The sequence below is a fragment of the Gobio gobio genome (genome assembly GCF_949357685.1).
Source record: "Gobio gobio genome assembly, chromosome: 7".
Lineage (NCBI taxonomy): Eukaryota > Metazoa > Chordata > Actinopteri > Cypriniformes > Gobionidae > Gobio > Gobio gobio.
In genome coordinates, this window is record NC_137103.1 from 11,282,926 (window position 1) to 11,300,705 (window position 17,780).

The 17,780-nt window shown below is 37.7% G+C and overlaps 1 protein-coding gene across 3 annotated transcripts in view; it reads right to left on the reverse strand.

Moving 5' to 3' along the window:
* Positions 1 to 17,780, reverse strand: part of rapgef4a (Rap guanine nucleotide exchange factor 4a) — a gene marked incomplete at its 5' end in the record, with an annotated part of 307,110 nt that overhangs the window by 263,424 nt on the left and 25,906 nt on the right. Inside the window, one exon of one of the 3 annotated variants that reach the window (XM_079822462.1) lies at positions 8,051 to 8,141. Coding sequence is in view for 1 of the 3 variants with exons in the window: in XM_079822458.1 (XP_079678584.1) it covers positions 12,504 to 12,650 (147 nt within the window). Of the gene's footprint in view, positions 1 to 8,050; positions 8,159 to 12,503; positions 12,651 to 17,780 lie in introns of those variants that run through there. The other 2 variants (XM_079822458.1, XM_079822459.1) reach the window with 2 other exon arrangements.

Here is a 17,780-nt window from a genome sequence, read left to right on the forward strand (position 1 = left end):
TCTATCTATCTATCTATCTATCTATCTATCTATCTATCTATCTATCATCTGACTATTTCTATCTATCATCTGACTATTTCTATCTATCATCTAACTATTTCTATCTATCATCTGACTATTTCTATCTATCATCTGACTATTTCTATCTATCATCTGACTATTTCTATCTATCATCTGACTATTTCTATCTATCATCTGACTATTTCTATCTATCATCTGACTATTTCTATCTATCATCTGACTATTTCTATCTATCATCTGACTATTTCTATCTATCATCTGACTATTTCTATCTATCATCTAACTATTTCTATCTATCATCTGACTATTTCTATCTATCATCTGACTATTTCTATCTATCATCTGACTATATCTATCTATCTATCTATCTATCTATCTATCTATCTATCTATCTATCTATCTATCTATCTATCTATCTATCTATCTATCTATCTATCTATCTATCTATCTATCTATCTATCTATCTATCTATCATCTGACTATTTCTATCTATCTATCTATCTATCTATCTATCTATCTATCTATCTATCTATCTATCTATCTATCTATCTATCTATCTATCTATCTATCTATCTATCTATCTATCTATCATCTGAATATTTCTATCTATCTATCTATCTATCTATCTATCTATCTATCTATCTATCTATCTATCTATCTATCTATCTATCTATCTATCTATCTATCTATCTATCTATCTATCTATCTATCTATCTATCTATCTATACTACTAAAACTCAAACTATTTCAAACTTTAAACTTTTCAAACTATTTCAAACAATTTATTTCAAACTTTTCAAACTATTTCAAACTTTCTGGTCTAGCTTTTCCAAGCCAACTTAAAGTTTGTCTCGACGAACTTTTTTATCTAGTTATTATTATATTTCTTACTCAAATTTACAACTCTATCTCCTCCTAGAGCTTTAACTCCACATACTCCAAACTCGGCTCAGACCTTCAAACTAGTCTGACTCGGTATGCTATATCTTTTCTAACTGATCCGACTCACGGTTTTCCTAAAAATGACGATCAAAACTCAAAAAAATCCCATTGACTTTCATTGACGGAATGTTCAGATGAGCCAAGACTGTTCAAACTCCAACTGACAAAAATTCAAATCTAAACACTGAAGCCCATTAGACTCAAAGAAGCTGCCATTCTATGAACTACTATTTCTAATCAACTGAGACTCAAACTTCCGTTCTATCTAATATTTCTAATCTAAACCAAAATAAAATCATACTAGAGCGGGGTAAACTGGGGTAAATCATACTAGAGCGGGGTAAACGGGTAAATCATACTAGCACGGGGTAAACTGGGGTAAATCATACTAGCACGGGGTAAACTGGGGTAAATCATGCTAGCACGGGGTAAACTGGGGTAAATCATACTAGAGCTGGGTAAACTGGGGTAAATCATACTAGAGCTGGGTAAACTGGGGTAAATCATACTAGAGCTGGGTAAACTGGGGTAAATCATACTAGAACTGGGTAAACTGGGGTAAATCATACTAGCACAGGGTAAACTAGAGCGGGGTAAACTGGGGTAAATCATACTAGAGCTGGGTAAACTGGGGTAAATCATACTAGCACGGGGTAAACTGGGGTAAATCATACTAGAACTGGGTAAACTGGGGTAAATCATACTAGCACGGGGTAAACTGTGGTAAATCATACTAGAGCGGGGTAAACTGGGGTAAATCATACTAGCACGGGGTAAACTGTGGTAAATCATACTAGAGCGGGGTAAACTGGGGTAAATCATACTAGAGCTGGGTAAACTGGGGTAAATCATACTAGAACTGGGTAAACTGGGGTAAATCATACTAGAACTGGGTAAACTGGGGTAAATCATACTAGAGCGGGGTAAACTGGGGTAAATCATACTAGAGCTGGGTAAACTGGGGTAAATCATACTAGAACTGGGTAAACTGGGGTAAATCATACTAGAGCGGGGTAAACTGGGGTAAATCATACTAGAGCTGGGTAAACTGGGGTAAATCATACTAGAGCGGGGTAAACTGGGGCAAATCATACTAGAGCGGGGTAAACTGGGGTAAATCATACTAGAGCTGGGTAAACTGGGGTAAATCATACTAGAACTGGGTAAACTGGGGTAAATCATACTAGAACTGGGTAAACTGGGGTAAATCATACTAGAGCGGGGTAAACTGGGGTAAATCATACTAGAGCTGGGTAAACTGGGGTAAATCATACTAGAACTGGGTAAACTGGGGTAAATCATACTAGAGCGGGGTAAACTGGGGTAAATCATACTAGAGCTGGGTAAACTGGGGTAAATCATACTAGAGCGGGGTAAACTGGGGCAAATCATACTAGAGCGGGGTAAACTGTGTTAATCTATCTATCTATCTATCTATCTATCTATCTATCTATCTATCTATCTATCTATCTATCTATCTTCTGATAGACTGTATTAACTTCAAAACAGTCAACCTTTTAAACTACTTTAAACTGAAAATTTTAAACTTTTTAAAAAGCTTTTTCAAACCTTCTGGTCAACTTCCCAAGCCAACTTAAAGTTTGTCTCGACAAACTTTTTAATCTAGTTCACTATTGTGTTTTGACTCTATTCAACTACATACAACTTAAACTGATTCTTAAATTGATAAAATGACAAAAGTATTAGTTCTTGCTGTTTTGTAGTACAAGAGTTTGGTCTGTAATCTAGATATATTCTATCATTCACAATAAAAAACACCCTCCAAGTCCACTCAGAACATTTAGTGAAACCAAACTGCAATAACAACAAGATCACAGCCATGAGCTCATTAACATATGACCACCCACATTTACATATCAACACCTATTCAGTATTCAGCAGCAACTTAGCCTGATGATGAACAACAGTATATGCTGGTAAGTGCATGTTACCCTTGTGACAAAGAAGTGCACTTAAACATCTTTAAAAAAGAGCACTTATTACAGAATATATTTTAAAAGAATAAATGCAAACTGAAATGTAATGCTTTTGCATACTTAATTACAAGTTAATTACAATTAAATGAAAATGACAAGCAGTTATGGTAGTGCTGTCAAATCTATGAATCGCATATAACATAAAAGTTTGTGTTTATATAATATGTATGTATGTACACTATATTGCCAGGTTTTGGGACGCCTGCCTTTACATGCACATGAACTTTAATGACATCTAATTCTTAATCCGTAGGGTTTAATATGGAGCTGGCCCACCCTTTGCAGCTCTAACAGCTTTAACTCTTTTGGGAAGGCTTTCCTCAAGGTTTAGGAGTGTGTTTATGGGAATTTTTGACCATTCTTCTAGAAACGCATTTGTGAGGTCAGGCACTGATGTTGGATGAGAAGGCTTGGCTCTCAGTCTCCGCTCTAATTCATAGATCTACTTCACCGCGGCAGTGGAAGAGCAGTTATTTTGTCGGAAGCATTCACGAAAGAGGGGCAGAAGAGGAGGAATATGACAACACGTCAGAAGGAGAGGCAGCAGGCCTCGGTTGTTATGGGGAATGTGCATTCACTGAGAAGGAAAATAGAGCATTAATGCCAAGGTGTGCTATGAGTACCGTGAAGCTGGCATTGTGGTGCTAACGGAGACATGGCTACATCAAGAACAGAAAATAAAGTACCTCTTATACCAGGCTACACTATGTACAGGTGCTGGTCATATAATTAGAATATCATAAAAAGTTAATTTATTTCACTAATTTCATTCAAAAAGTGAAACTTGTATATTATATTCATTCATTACACACAGACTGATATATCTCAAATGTTTATTTCTTTTCATTTTGATGATTATAACTGACAACTAAGGAAAATCCCAAATTCAGTATATCAGAAAATAAGAATATTGTGAAAAGGTTCAATATTGAAGACACCTGGTGCCACACTCTAATCAGCTGATGAACTCCAAACACCTGCAAAGGCTTTAAATGGTCTCTCAGTCTAGTTCTGTAGGCTACACCATCATGGGGAAGAAGCTGACCTGACAGTTGACCAAAAGACGACCATTGACACCTTGCACAAGGAGGGCAAGACACAAAAGGTCATTGCAAAAGAGGCTGGCTGTTCACAGAGCTCTGTGTCCAAGCACATTAATAGAGAGGCGAAGGGAAGGAAAAGATGTGGTAGATAAAAAGTGTACAAGCAATAGGGATAACCGCACCCTGGAGAGGATTGTGAAACAAAACCCATTCAAAAATGTGGGGGAGATTCACAAGAGTGGACTGCAGCTGGAGTCAGTGCTTCAAGAACCACTACGCACAGACGCATGCAAGACATGGGTTTCAGCTGTCGCACTCCTGTTTCAAGCCACTCTTGAACAACAGACAGCGTCAGAAGCGTCTCGCCTGGGCTAAAGACAAAAAGGACTGGACTGCTGCTGAGTGGTCCAAAGTTATGTTCTCTGATGAAAATCAATTTTGCATTTCCTTTGGAAATCAGGGTCCCAGAGTCTGGAGGAAGAGAGGAGAGGCACACAATCCACGTTGCTTGAGTTCCAGTGTAAAGTTTCCACAGTCAGTCATGGTTTGGGGTGCCATGTCATCTGCTGGTGTTGGTCCACTGTGTTTTCTGAGGTTCAAGGTCAACGCAGCCGTATATCAGGAAGTTTTAGAGCACTTCATGCTTCCTGCTGCTGACCAACTTTATGGAGATGCAGATTTCATTTTCCAACAGGACTTGGCACCTGCACACAGTGCCAAAGCAACCAGTACCTGGTTAAAGGACCATGGTATCCCTGCTCTTAATTGGCCAGCAAACTCGCCTGACCTTATTGTGAAGAGGAAGATGCGATATGCCAGACCCAACAATGCAGAAGAGCTGAAGGCCACTATCAGAGCAACCTGGGCTCTCATAACACCTGAGCAGTAGGGCTGTAATCTCCCAGTCGATTAGTCGATTATTGGTCGATACGTTCTGGCTCGACCAAAATTTTGATTGGTCGATTTTTTGCAGCGTTCATTTAATTAGTTTTTGCCGCGTTCATTTAATCAGTTTTGCCGCGCCGCGTTCATTTCGTCAGGTGGAAAGCACTAATTGCTAATGGGGGTGTTTTCAGAGCACCCCTGTTTCACAGGTATCAGTCTGTCTTCAGAACACCCCCATTGTTTTCACTTCTTTTGGATTAGCCCAACCAACTGGCGAAGAGAAGTCTCTCGCCGGTCCTTTTTTTTCATTCCCGCTGGCTCAAACGCACGACCATAGCGGTAAACTTGAGGAACGCCCATCAACATACACATGAGGGGAAGCGTCACAACACCACGCTTCAGTCGTGCCACAAAAGTGGATCTGTACTGTCCGTTTTGCCGCGTTCATTTCATCAGTTTTGCCGTGTTCATTTCATCAGTTTTGCCGCGCCGCGTTCATTTCATCAGGTGGAAAGCACTAATTGCTAATGGGGGTGTTTTCAGAGCACCCCTGTTTCACAGGTAACAGTCTGTCTTCAGAACACCCCCATTGTTTTCACTTTTGGATTAGCCCAACCCACTGGAGAAGAGAGACAGATTGAAGAAGGCTAGTTTTCTGTAACTTATATTATTTATTTAATTGTGAGAGCGTTTTTTTCTGCTCTTGATCTGGCTTGTTTAATAAATATTCATTTTTTATTAAAGTGGACGTGCCTTTTGTGTTTAAGAGTAAAAGCTTTAAGTTAATAGTCTATTCGTGTCTCAGCCGCGAAGCTGAGCTCAGCTGATCCTATGTTCGAGCTGCACAGAGCGGCTGAAATTATACTGTCTGTCAGTTATTATAATACATATGACAAAAACCATTGTCTAAATTATGTTGCATATTCCTCAAAAGTTCTTGTGATGATATCTAGTTGACAATAGTACTATATTTTGGGAAGTCATAGGCTATGATATTGCGCAGGTGCACTTGATGCGACGCTGTCAGAGCTGACACAGACTCGTGTGTCAGACTCATTTCAGTGCAAAATAATCAGCTCAAAAACTATTTAATATACTGCAAATAGCCTACAAATTTTTTATGTTTATTTATAACTCATTTATGCAGACAACAAGGCTACCAAGTACTGCGCACAGTGCGCAGCTAATTAATTTAACTTTTTTTTCCTAACGTCATTTTTTAGTCGAAAATTTCAGGACTTCAGTCGACCAAGATTTTCTTTGGTTGATTACAGCCCTACTGAGCAGTGCCACAGACTGATCTCCTCATGCCACGCCGCATTGCTGCAGTAATTCAGGCAAAAGGAGACACAACTAAGTATTGAGTGCTGGACATGCTCATACTTTTCATGTTCATACTTTTCAGTTGGCCAAGATTTCTAAAAATGCTTTCTTTGTATTGGTCTTAAGAAATATTCTAATTTTCTGAGATACTGAATTTGGGATTTTCCTTAGTTGTCAGTTATAATCATCAAAATTAAAGGAAATAAATATTTGAAATATATCAGTCTGTGTGTAATGAATGAATATAATATAATATACAAGTTTCACTTTTTGAATGGAATTAGTGAAATAAATCAACTTTTTGATGATATTTTAATTATATGACCAGCTCCCTGTATACACTCTGTGGTTTGGTAACATAACAGTTCAGTCCAAAGCTAAACTTGCTCGTCTGGTAAAGATGAGAATCATGGGAAAAAGGAAATACCAATCATTGGAGTATTCATATGAGCAGTCGGTCATCAGGGTAGCTACCAAGATTGTATCTGATTCTTTGCATAATTTAAATTTAGAATATGAGTTGCTGCCTTCTGGCAGACGATACAGGATGCCTATGTTAGACAATTAGACTTTTAAATAAGTAGTATGTATTTTTATAAATGCAATGTTTTTTTTTTTTTACGTGTATGGTTTGTGTGTATTATGTCTTTGATCAGTGTACGTTTATGTGGGCACCAGAGTCCAAGACAAATTTCCCCATCAATAAAGTTAATTGAATTGAATTGCATGCCTAGTGCTTGATTTTATACACCTGTGGCCAAAAAAGTGTTTGTACACCTGAATTCAAATGATTTTGAGCGGTGTCCCAATACTTTTGGCAATATAGTGTATACACACACATATTATATAAATCACAAACTTTTAAGTTGTGATTAATCGCAATTAATCGATTTGACAGCACTAATTTATGTTAAACTACAATATATTTGATGTAATTTCTAGCAAGTATTTAAATATATTTGCAATTACACATATCTAATGATGAAGTTGCAATTTAGTGCATTTAAAACATATTAACTTGAAATGTAATATCGAATAGCACACTACATATAAAATTATCATCAAGTACTTTACATATGCTTTTGTATGTTAGTCGACACATCAAAATAGGTGTACTTCTTTAAAATAAGTATATTATGTTACTAGCAACATTGTTTTTTGTTCCATGCCACTGTTGACATAATGATTAAATCAATATGCCTTTTGATTTTCTAGCAGCTCCCTTTTTAAAGTTAATTTTAGGTTGTTGTAGACCAAAATCTTTACCACGATACATGACATTTTCAACCACAGTAAGGAACCCCATTGCATATTTCTTGTTTAAGTGACTACAAATTAAATTTGGAAAATGTTAAACACTGGAAATTTCCAATCGTATCTTCCATGATGCTTTATGACAAATTGACTTTTGCTTACAACAAAACCTAAAATCTAAACCTCTTATTTAGCTCTCTTGCCAGAACATCAGACTTTTCAGACTTTGTATCTGATATTTTCACTTATCACTTTTTGAGAAACACTTACTATTGCTCAGAATGAAACTGACCAACATTTAAATCTTAATAGAACAATACAGACCAATATTTAAATATCTTATTTAAAAGCCAGAGTCACTGTGGCACTATGTGCTAGACAACACCATAAATGCAATAATGATAGAATAACTCGGATCATTATTTTATATCACCATATCACCCCAGCCCTAAAACTTGCTCTAAGGTAAAGCTCTAAGGCATAACAGTACGACTTTCTGTAAAGCTGCTTCGACACGATGCATATAGTGCAAAGTGCTATACAAATAAATCAGCCAGACACAAAAATGATGAGATAAGACATCACCTGGAGATATCAGATAGAGCAGAGAACTTCTGCTGGTCCTCTCAGTTCCCAAGTGTGCTTCTCTCTCTCTCTCTCTGACACACACACACACACACACGCTCACAATCTGCAGAGGGACAGTCCCTCTCAAGGGAACCTCTGTGTCTCCGTCTCTTGACATCTTTCCCCAGCCCTCTCCTTCCTATCCTCTATTTGTGTTTCTTTCTCCTGTTTTCCCCCTGTCTTCCTCTCGTTCTGGGGAAGCTCCAGGCTGCTTTGTCCTTCTCTGACCTGCTCCAGTAAAAGCTTCCCATCAGGCCCAGAATTTCTGATTGCCCACGGGCCACAAAGAACAAAATGAGAGAATGAAAGACTACGACAGAAATAAACGCACGACCCCTTAAGAGCAGAAGCACTGCTGTCTTTTCTGCCTAAGGCTCTGCACAACTCTGTACATAAAAGCTACAGAAATGATGTATTTCTAGTGTCACACTAGAGTAGATGTTCTTAACCTTTTTGACTCCAAGGCCTCCATTCTCCATGACACCGTTCAAAGCCATATAAAGACATTTCTGGTACTTCTGCTGTAATGACAAAACTACTAAAAGTAGAACTGATTAGAAATAAGTGCAATTAAAATATTTATGTTCTGTAATTCCAGAAGTTTCAAGAACAAAATGTTTTCAAACTTAAAACTCTGTGATTGATTACGGACTGTGACTGACTTTTGGATTTTTAGCTGTTTTATCTTATTTTAACGCTTGTGGCCCCTTAAAAGTGTGCTGTGGCCTGCTAGTAGGTTGACTCCTGGGCCCCCGGTTGAGAAGCACTGTGCTAGAGGATGACTTCAAAATATTAAGATCAGAGAAAAAAAATATTGCTTATACCTCCACCGCCCCCTGCTGGCTACAGGCGATAAAAGCTAAAATAAATTTTTAAATGTTTTGCAATTGTCCCAATCTGCACTAGTGAACAATAAATAAACCAAAATGTATTTGAAATACATTTATTTTATGCTAAAAATACTAAAAATACATTTAAATAATATAAATACCTAACTAAATTGATATACTGATATTGATATATAAGTCTTCTAAATTGGACCAACAAATTTTGTACTTAGTGTACTGTCTTTAGTCATCCAGAAATAGTGTTGAAATTCAACTAACGATAATTATATTTGATTGTGCTAAAATTGAACTATTGCAAGTACACTTTAAATATCTTGCATTTAAAGACTGATATTATACAGAGATCATACGGTCCTTACCAATATTGATATTAAAACACATTGTAGGCTTAATATTAAAAAATGTGCATTGTGCAATAAAGACGTACTCCAAATAAAGTCAAATTATACATTTTATATCAGTAAGTGTCAAGTGATATGTCAGTAAATATGTTAATGGATTTGTAGTATACTTAATATGAAATAAATGTATTTTAAATACATTTTGGTTACTAGGGTGAGTGACTCAGATAAATGAGTGACAGCCCAAATGGCCAATCAAATCACTGCAATGAAAAGTGTGATTCTGTGATTCTCTATTAAATAAAAACACTCAACGTATAAAGCTAGTCTGTGTGGACAGTCTTCCTTAGCACTAGATGAACTTTAAGAGTCAGTGCATGGAGTTTTATATGATGGTGTGCTTCAAATTGAGCAGGATTTCCTCTGTGAATTTCTGCCAATTGTTAGAGTAAACAGCTGAATATTAAATGTACATGGGCTTTATCCCAGACACTTGTGCATCAGTTGATTTCATCTTATTTGTGGATTATTTGGTTTTATTTGAAAAACAGAAGCACGTTGAATCCATTTTCAACAGCTCTGATATTCATAAATGTGACTTGCTGCCAAAGTTAACTTTTATTTGAAGAAAAACACAAAAACAAAGTGAACATTTATTCCAGTGCGTTAATGTCAATGTTTATGACATGCCGACAGTCTGACTTCTTGACAGTTGAGTACGTTTTTTTTCTCCATCTTCTACCGTTATAATAAAAGTTTCAGCAATCTGATACAAAGGCTTGTGCTTTTTTTTTTAACATGAAGATAAACTACATTTGAATTTTTTTTCCCCATAATCATAAGGTCGGGTGAGCCGACTCGTGCCGTCGTTTTGTTTGGCGAACACAGATGGCACACCCGCCCTGAAAAGCGAGGTTAAAGGGTTAGTTCACCCAAAAATGAAAATTCTGTCATTAATTCCTCACCCTCATGTCGTTCGACACCCGTAAGTCCTCCGTTCATCTTCAGACACAAATTAAGATATTTTAGTTGAAAGCTGATGGCTGAGAAAGGCTTCAGATAGGCCTCCATTGGCATTCAGTACATTTACACTCCCAAGACCCATAAAAGGCACTTAAAACGTTGTTACAAAGTCCATCTCACCACAGTGGCTCTACAATAATTTTACGATGCGACGACAATAGTTTTTGTGCGCAAAAAAAAAATCAAAATAACACCTTTATCCAACTTGTTCTTGTCTTCCGTGTGTGCCTCCACGACGCATGCGCGAGAATATGACGTAGCGCCAGCGTTCGGGAATCCATGAAATACACACTTTTGCCCGATTTTGAGAACTACGCCGAGACCTAAAGCACGATCAATGTAGAATTCAACAGCTTAGACACGCGCGTCTTCCTCTGCTTGTAAATAAATCTCTTCTGGGTCATGTGTCCGAACGCCGGATCTGCATCATATTCTCGCGCATGCGTCGTGGAGGCACACACGGAAGACAAGAACAAGTTGGATAAAGGTGTTATTTTGATTTTTTTTGTGCACAAAAGCTATTGTCGTTGCATCGTAAAATTATTGTAGAGCCACTGTGGTGAGATGGACTTTGTAACGATGTTTTAAGTGCCTTTTATGGGTCTTGTGAGTGTCAATGTACTGAATGCCAATGGAGGCCTATCTGAAGCCTTTCTCAGCCATCAGCTTTCAACTAAAATATCTTCATTTGTGTTCCGAATATGAACGGAGGACTTACGGGTGTCGAACGACATGAGGGTGGGGAATTAATGACAGAATTTTCATTTTTGGGTGAACTAACCCTTTAAGTAACCGCTGTTGTAAGGTCAACTGCGGGTGGGGCAAGTATTGACTCAGGTCCCACATGCACGATTTTGTATGAAGTGAAACGTCTGACCGCACAATTCCATGCTACTCACTTCAATCTACCTGCTCCATTCTAGTTTGTAACATCCACTTTTCAGAATCAAAATAATTCTAGATGAATAAAAAATGTGCCATTCAATATCCTGTTTAACTGAAAAATTGCTCTACAACAGTAAAATGTGTTGGGAACATCATTTCATATTGACTTCATATTGTTCTTGATTTTTATGTGGCTGCCTTTGTGAAAAAAGTGTGCTTAATTGTATTGAATGTGCACTTGTAGTAAAGTATATATTTTTTAAAACACTGTACTTACAGATAATAATATTAATGAAATAAAAGGCCACATAAGTGAACTTAAAGAGAATTCACTTTCATCACTAACGTGAAACCAGACTTAATTCGCCCCAATGGAAAGCATATTTACACTGATGCTGAATCGTTCCCTGTCCCCTATATAGTGCACTATGTGCCATTCACCATGTAGAAAATAGTACATGTGTGAACAAGTGACCGATTTCAGCGTCTGTTTACAATGTAGGGGGTGGGGATTCTAGCGAGCATTTGATTGGATAGAAAATATGACGAGAAGCTGAAGTGCAGAGTGATGTCATCAAAATCATTGATCCTTATTGGAGGAAGTGAGAGACTCTAAGTTCTGAAAGCTTATATCTTATAAATGTGAATTTTGTCATTGTTTTGGAGCAACACTAGCTTATAGATAGCAGTAAGGCTAACATATTAATACTAAAAGCCAAAACATTTTTAAAAAGTGTACTTTTTGTTTTACTTTTAAGTACATTTTAAATTAGTATGGTTTTCAATCTTCAGTCATGCTTTAAAGTACACTTCTTTTGAAATGCACTATTGTATTGCAACTTCATTACAAATATATAATTACAAATAGACAGAATTATGAAAGTACATATAAAGCTGTACTCAAGTCCTACTAAGAGGGTCAAAAACACTTTAATGTTTAACTAATTTGTATTTAATATACATTTAAACTATAATACATTTCACTTAATTGCAATTAACATGTGATTAAGTGTCTGAAACCATTGCATTGAGTTTGCACTTGAGTAGTTTTTTAAAGTATATTATTTTCATAACAAGTCGTCTTTTAAAACTATGCTAAAGTGCGGTTCTTTTTGTTTCAAACAGGTGTTAATCTGGTGTATAAATAAACCTTTTTTTGCCACAGTTGAATTATTATAGAGACAAACACAAAATAACTCTTCTAAAGGCATTCCTTTCTCAATCAAAACCGTGGAATATGTGAATGTAAACACAGATGCATCAAACTTTCTAATATGATCATGTCATTGGTGTATTGTCAGTAGTCTGACGTACCTCCCACAGGGTCCTAAACTCCCTCTGCTCAATTCGCAGTAGTTCACTGAACTCTCGGGTGACAATGGTGGCGTGCCGTGGCGTGTTGTCCAGAATGGACTCCCCAAAAGCTGTGCCGATGCCCAATGTACAGATGGTGACAGCATCCTTAACATGAGGAAGAACACAAAACTCTTTCAAAGACGAAGAGATAAGAGGAGAAATCATATAGCCATCTGAGAGGTCCCTGACTGAGACACTGCTGTACTTCCACTTAAATTCAGGCCTTCCTCAAGGACAGAAGCAGTGTCACTCATCACACACAGACAAAGTCAGCTCATTTGTCCCTACGGTTTGTAATGTAAGACGCAGCTCTGTTAGGAGTTGCTCTAGTTTTCTGCTGCGGTCTATAATAAGCAGCTGCGCTCAATAGAGATCTTCCACGGTGAGCACTGAATGTACGATCATAATAGTTTCACTGGTGTGGGAATTGTAAGGATCTGGATCTGATTCAGGCTCTACTCAACAACTGAAACACCTTTGTGAATTCATTAAAGATGAGTTTTTTTATTTTGGTACTTTTTGCTTTTGAACAAAGAAATGTATGGTCCACACACCTGTAAGGGAAACCGGTCAATTTCGCTCAAAGGGAATGATTCATTTATTTATAGGGAATTTTAAAAGAATCCTTTATTTTATGGCCAAACAAATGGATATTCCAGCATTCATTTGAACTATCAACTCTGTAGACGATATAAATATCCATACTATAGTGAAAACAGTATTTATTCTGTTAATAATAACGGTTCTGACCAATTAGACCTTGTCTTTAGCTTGGGATGTGATTATTTGTCTTCCTCTCACATCATTTATGTGTTATCTAACTACTCACATGGGCTCTTAAAGGGATAGTACAATCTGAGTTCAAAATAAAAATGTCCTGGCTCTTCCAAGCTTTATGGCAGTGAATGGCTGTTTTTGTTTTGAAGTCCATAAAAGTGCATTCATCCATTATAATAGTGCTCCACACGGCTCCAGGGGGTTAATAAAGGCCTTCTGAAGCGAAGCGATGCATTTGCGTAAGAAAAATATCCATATTTAAAACTTGTCAAAAGCCCCGTTTCCACCGAAATTACCCGGAACAATTTGTACCAGGAACTTTTTTCCCCCCAGACCTGCTACTGTCTGCGTTTCCACTGCGATCTAAAGTACCGGGAAGATTAGGCAAAGTAGTCCAGAGAAGTGGGACTGCGCGCAGCTGCTCCTCCCAGTCACTGATGGACAGGAGTCATTTTGTGCGATACTGTCTGCAACAATAACAAGTGGAGGAGATTCAAGCAGCGCTGCTTTTGCTGGTTATGTATTGGTTTACTAAAGAGGTAATTAATAAAACGGCAGAAAAGAGACGAGCACTGATACTAAAGCGATTCATGAATGAATCGAATGATTTTACAAATGTGGAGAGAAATAAATATTTTCATCAATATGCAATACTGGTCTTGTGTGTACTGTTTGGTCAATATATTCATATACTTCACTCTAACAATATCTCTGAAAAAAATCATTAGAAAAATAGAAATTTTACAATATTACAAGTGTTTACAGGAAGATTGAGAACAGCAGTGTGTGGATGGCCAGGAGGGTGAGGACGGTCATTTTCATAGTTTTTTTGTGTGTGTGTTATATTACAGTATATTATGCTGTATACATTTTCTTTTTACTCTGATGTATGGAAGTTACTTTATGTGTGTGAATGATAATGGTTACAATTTCCTTGGCAGTATGAGTGCAATGTGTGATGTCAAACCTTGGAGGCTACTCTTACCCTAAAATCCTATTTCTTTTTTTTTTTTCAGTTTTATACACAATTGTATTCTGTTAGACAAAAATGAAGGACTGGGCTAAGACTGAAAGGTGGACATGAGGGATATTTCAATGGTCCTCTGCCATAGTGACAAAACATCTAAACATTTTGACTTGCAGTGCTTACACAATGCCAAAGGGACGAAGCATTTTGGGGGCACTGACTGTTTAAATGAGAAGGAAATTTAGTTTTGACACATGAGTGAACTGTTTTGGGAGAGGTATGAGCTTTTGCAGGTGAACCATGGTGTTGTGCCGAACCATCCACGTTATTTTGGCAAAAGCACCAAGAGTGTTGAGAACGTCCGGTCTGTTTCAAGAAATGAGCCAAAGCAATGAGAAGGATCTTTGCCATTTTCGTGGCACTGACTATTTATATGGGAAAGGAATTTAGTTCTGAAGCATGAGTGAACAGTTTTGGGAGAGATATTAGCTTTTGCATGTGAGCTATAGTGTTGTGCTGAACTGTAAGACTGTTTTGCCAAATGATCTTACAATTTTGAGAATGTAATTTCTGTTTCAAGAAATGAGCCAAACCAATGGAGAAAAACTGTAAAATAAGACAAAGTATGTTATTATCAACTATTACGGACATTGACCGTACGATTGCTCAGACAAACAAGCGCCATCGGACAGAAAGAGCAAGACTGATATTTGCTGAATGCAGAACGATCCTCGCAAAAGACTTTTAAAAATGGTGGTTGAAATAAAATGCCGGTTGAGCTCAACCAATCAGCATGTTCAGCGCCCAAGTCCCACCCCCGAAAGTTCCCGAACTTTGAAAAAGTACTTCCTCGCGAGCAGGGCCGTTTGGAGGGGGAAATATTTACCCGGAACTTCATTTAGACCCTGGTTCCTGCGGTCGAAACACACCGAGTACCAGCCCAAAGTCCCTAGTTCCTGGGGAAAGTTCCTGCGGTGGAAACGCGGCTAAAGTGTAATCTCTAACTTCACCTAACTGTCGTACGCGCGTTCACGAGAGACTGGCGTTCCAGCGTATGATGTAGGACGCTCCGGTGAGAATATGTCCCTGCGTTTCCACGTTTGTCACCAGACCTTCCGCAACACATGCGTCCTACGTCATACGCTGGAACGCCAGTCTCTCGTGAACGCGCGTACAATGGGTTTTTCTTACACAAATGCGTTGATTCACTTCAGAAGGCCTTTATTAACCCCCGGAGCTGTGTGGAGTACTTTTATGATGGATAGATGCACTTTTATGGACTTCAAACCAGAAACTGCCATTCACTGCCATTATAAAGCTTGGAAGAGCAGGATATTTTTAATATAACTCCGATTGTATTCGTCTGAAAGAAGAAAGTCATATACACCTAGGATGACTTGAGGGTGAGTAAATCATTGGCTCATTTTTGGGTGAACTATCCCTTTAACTTTCCTGCTCTTAGCAGCGTACAACTTAGACCTGATTTCTATAATAAGAATATGATACATTTTACACAGCTTTGATTCATGCCACCATTTGAGTATTGAGAAATCATTCACGCACGTAAAACAAGACACACTTACAATCAACCATTCAATAGTTAGAATAATTGCATGAATTATGTGTGATAATAGTCACATATATAGGTTGTAGACATGATATAGAATTATGCAGTTGAACGATGTTTGATTATAAGTCTGTCTAGCATTGTTTTGGAATGATCTGATGCATTCTCTGTGGATTTTTAAGAGAGTTCAATCCTGTGTTTAAGAGGTCACTCAGACGTCTTTTAAAAGGAAGAAGGTCTGTTTTAAGTCTCTGTCTTGGGGATCAAACCAACCTTCCTTGGTAGAGTCCAGATCTCCAAAATAATATGTCTTGTTAAACTTGACATCTTAAGTGGTTGTTCTCTAGTTGGGACCATAACTTACAAGGGTTTGTTGTTTTAAAGCTGTGGAGTTCATTAGTTAGCTCAAACTGGATGGCGCCCAATTTATTTATAGTCCTGGATATTGACTCAGAATTTGGCTCTTTTCACAGTTTTGAAGGAGTTATTTTGGTCTGGTTCGCAATCAGATCCTACACACTGATATTGTAGCTCCACAAATTTACTTACAAACAGCGCAATGTTTCAACCAGTCAGGAATTGGTTCACTTCAGAATCAAAATTTCCTGATAATTTATGCACCCCCACATCATCCATATGTTCAAGTTTTCCTTTTTTCAGTCGAAAAGAAATTACGTTTTTTGAGGAAAATATTCCAGGGTTTTTCTCCATATAGTGGACTTCAATGGGGACCAACGGGTTGAAGGTCCAAATTCCAGTTTCAATACAGTTTCAAAGAGCTTGACACGATTCCAGCCAAGGAATAAAGGTCTTATCTAGCCAAGCGATCTGTCATTTTCTGTTGGACCCCATTGAAGTCCACAATATGGAGAATGTTGGAATGTTTCCCTCAAAAACCTTCATTTCTTTTTGACTGAAGAGAGAAAGACATGAACATCTTGGATGATGTGGGGGTGAGGATATGATCAGGAAATTTTAATTCTGAAGTGAACTACTCCTTTAAGTTTTGCTTTAGCTCACGACGCAAACAGAAAAAAGCAGAACAACTGAAGGACGCACAACAACCAGAACAAAATTTGTCCAGCTAATGCTGTGACAAACTGAAAATATTCTATTTTAATTGTCTTGTGTCTAAATATATATTTTAAAGATAAAAGATGTCAAAGGAGGCCTGTTAATGTGACTACAGTAAGTGAATTACAATAGTTCATGATTTAACTAGTGAATACATGAGCATGCAAATGTTCTATTATCAAGTCAAATTTATTTATATAGCACATTTCACAATACAAAATGTCTCAAAGCAGCTTTACATGATGTAACTGTTTAAAAATCTTAATATCTTCATGCTTTATAGCAGAGTAGAGCTTGGAGATTTACACAATCAAGCAGTTGGGATTGGCTATATAGTACATTTACGAGTGTACTGTATGTATGTGGATAAAGTTGGACATAATTATATATCTACATTTATATGCAGACCTGGTCAATAATATAGTTCACATTTTGCAATGATACAAGCAATCAAGCAGTTGAGATTTGCTATGTAGGTACACTATATTGCCAAAAGTATTGGGACACCCCTCCAAACCATTGAATTCAGGTGCTACAATCACTTCATGGCCACAGGTGTATAAATCAAGCACTAGGCATGCAGACGCTTCTACAAACATTTGTGAAAGAATGTGTCTCTCTCAGGAGCTCAGAGAACTCAAGCGTGGTGCCGTGATCGGCTGACACCTGTGCAATAAGTCCATTCGGGACATTTCCTCACTACTAAATATTCCACACTCAACTGTTAGTGGTGTTATAACAAAGTGGAAGCAATTGACTGTTCTTAAAGACCCGCCCCCTTTAGTTACTGTTGCCATGTCCGACAAGCCATGGCGCTCTCACACCACACACGTGCTCTCACGTAGAGAAA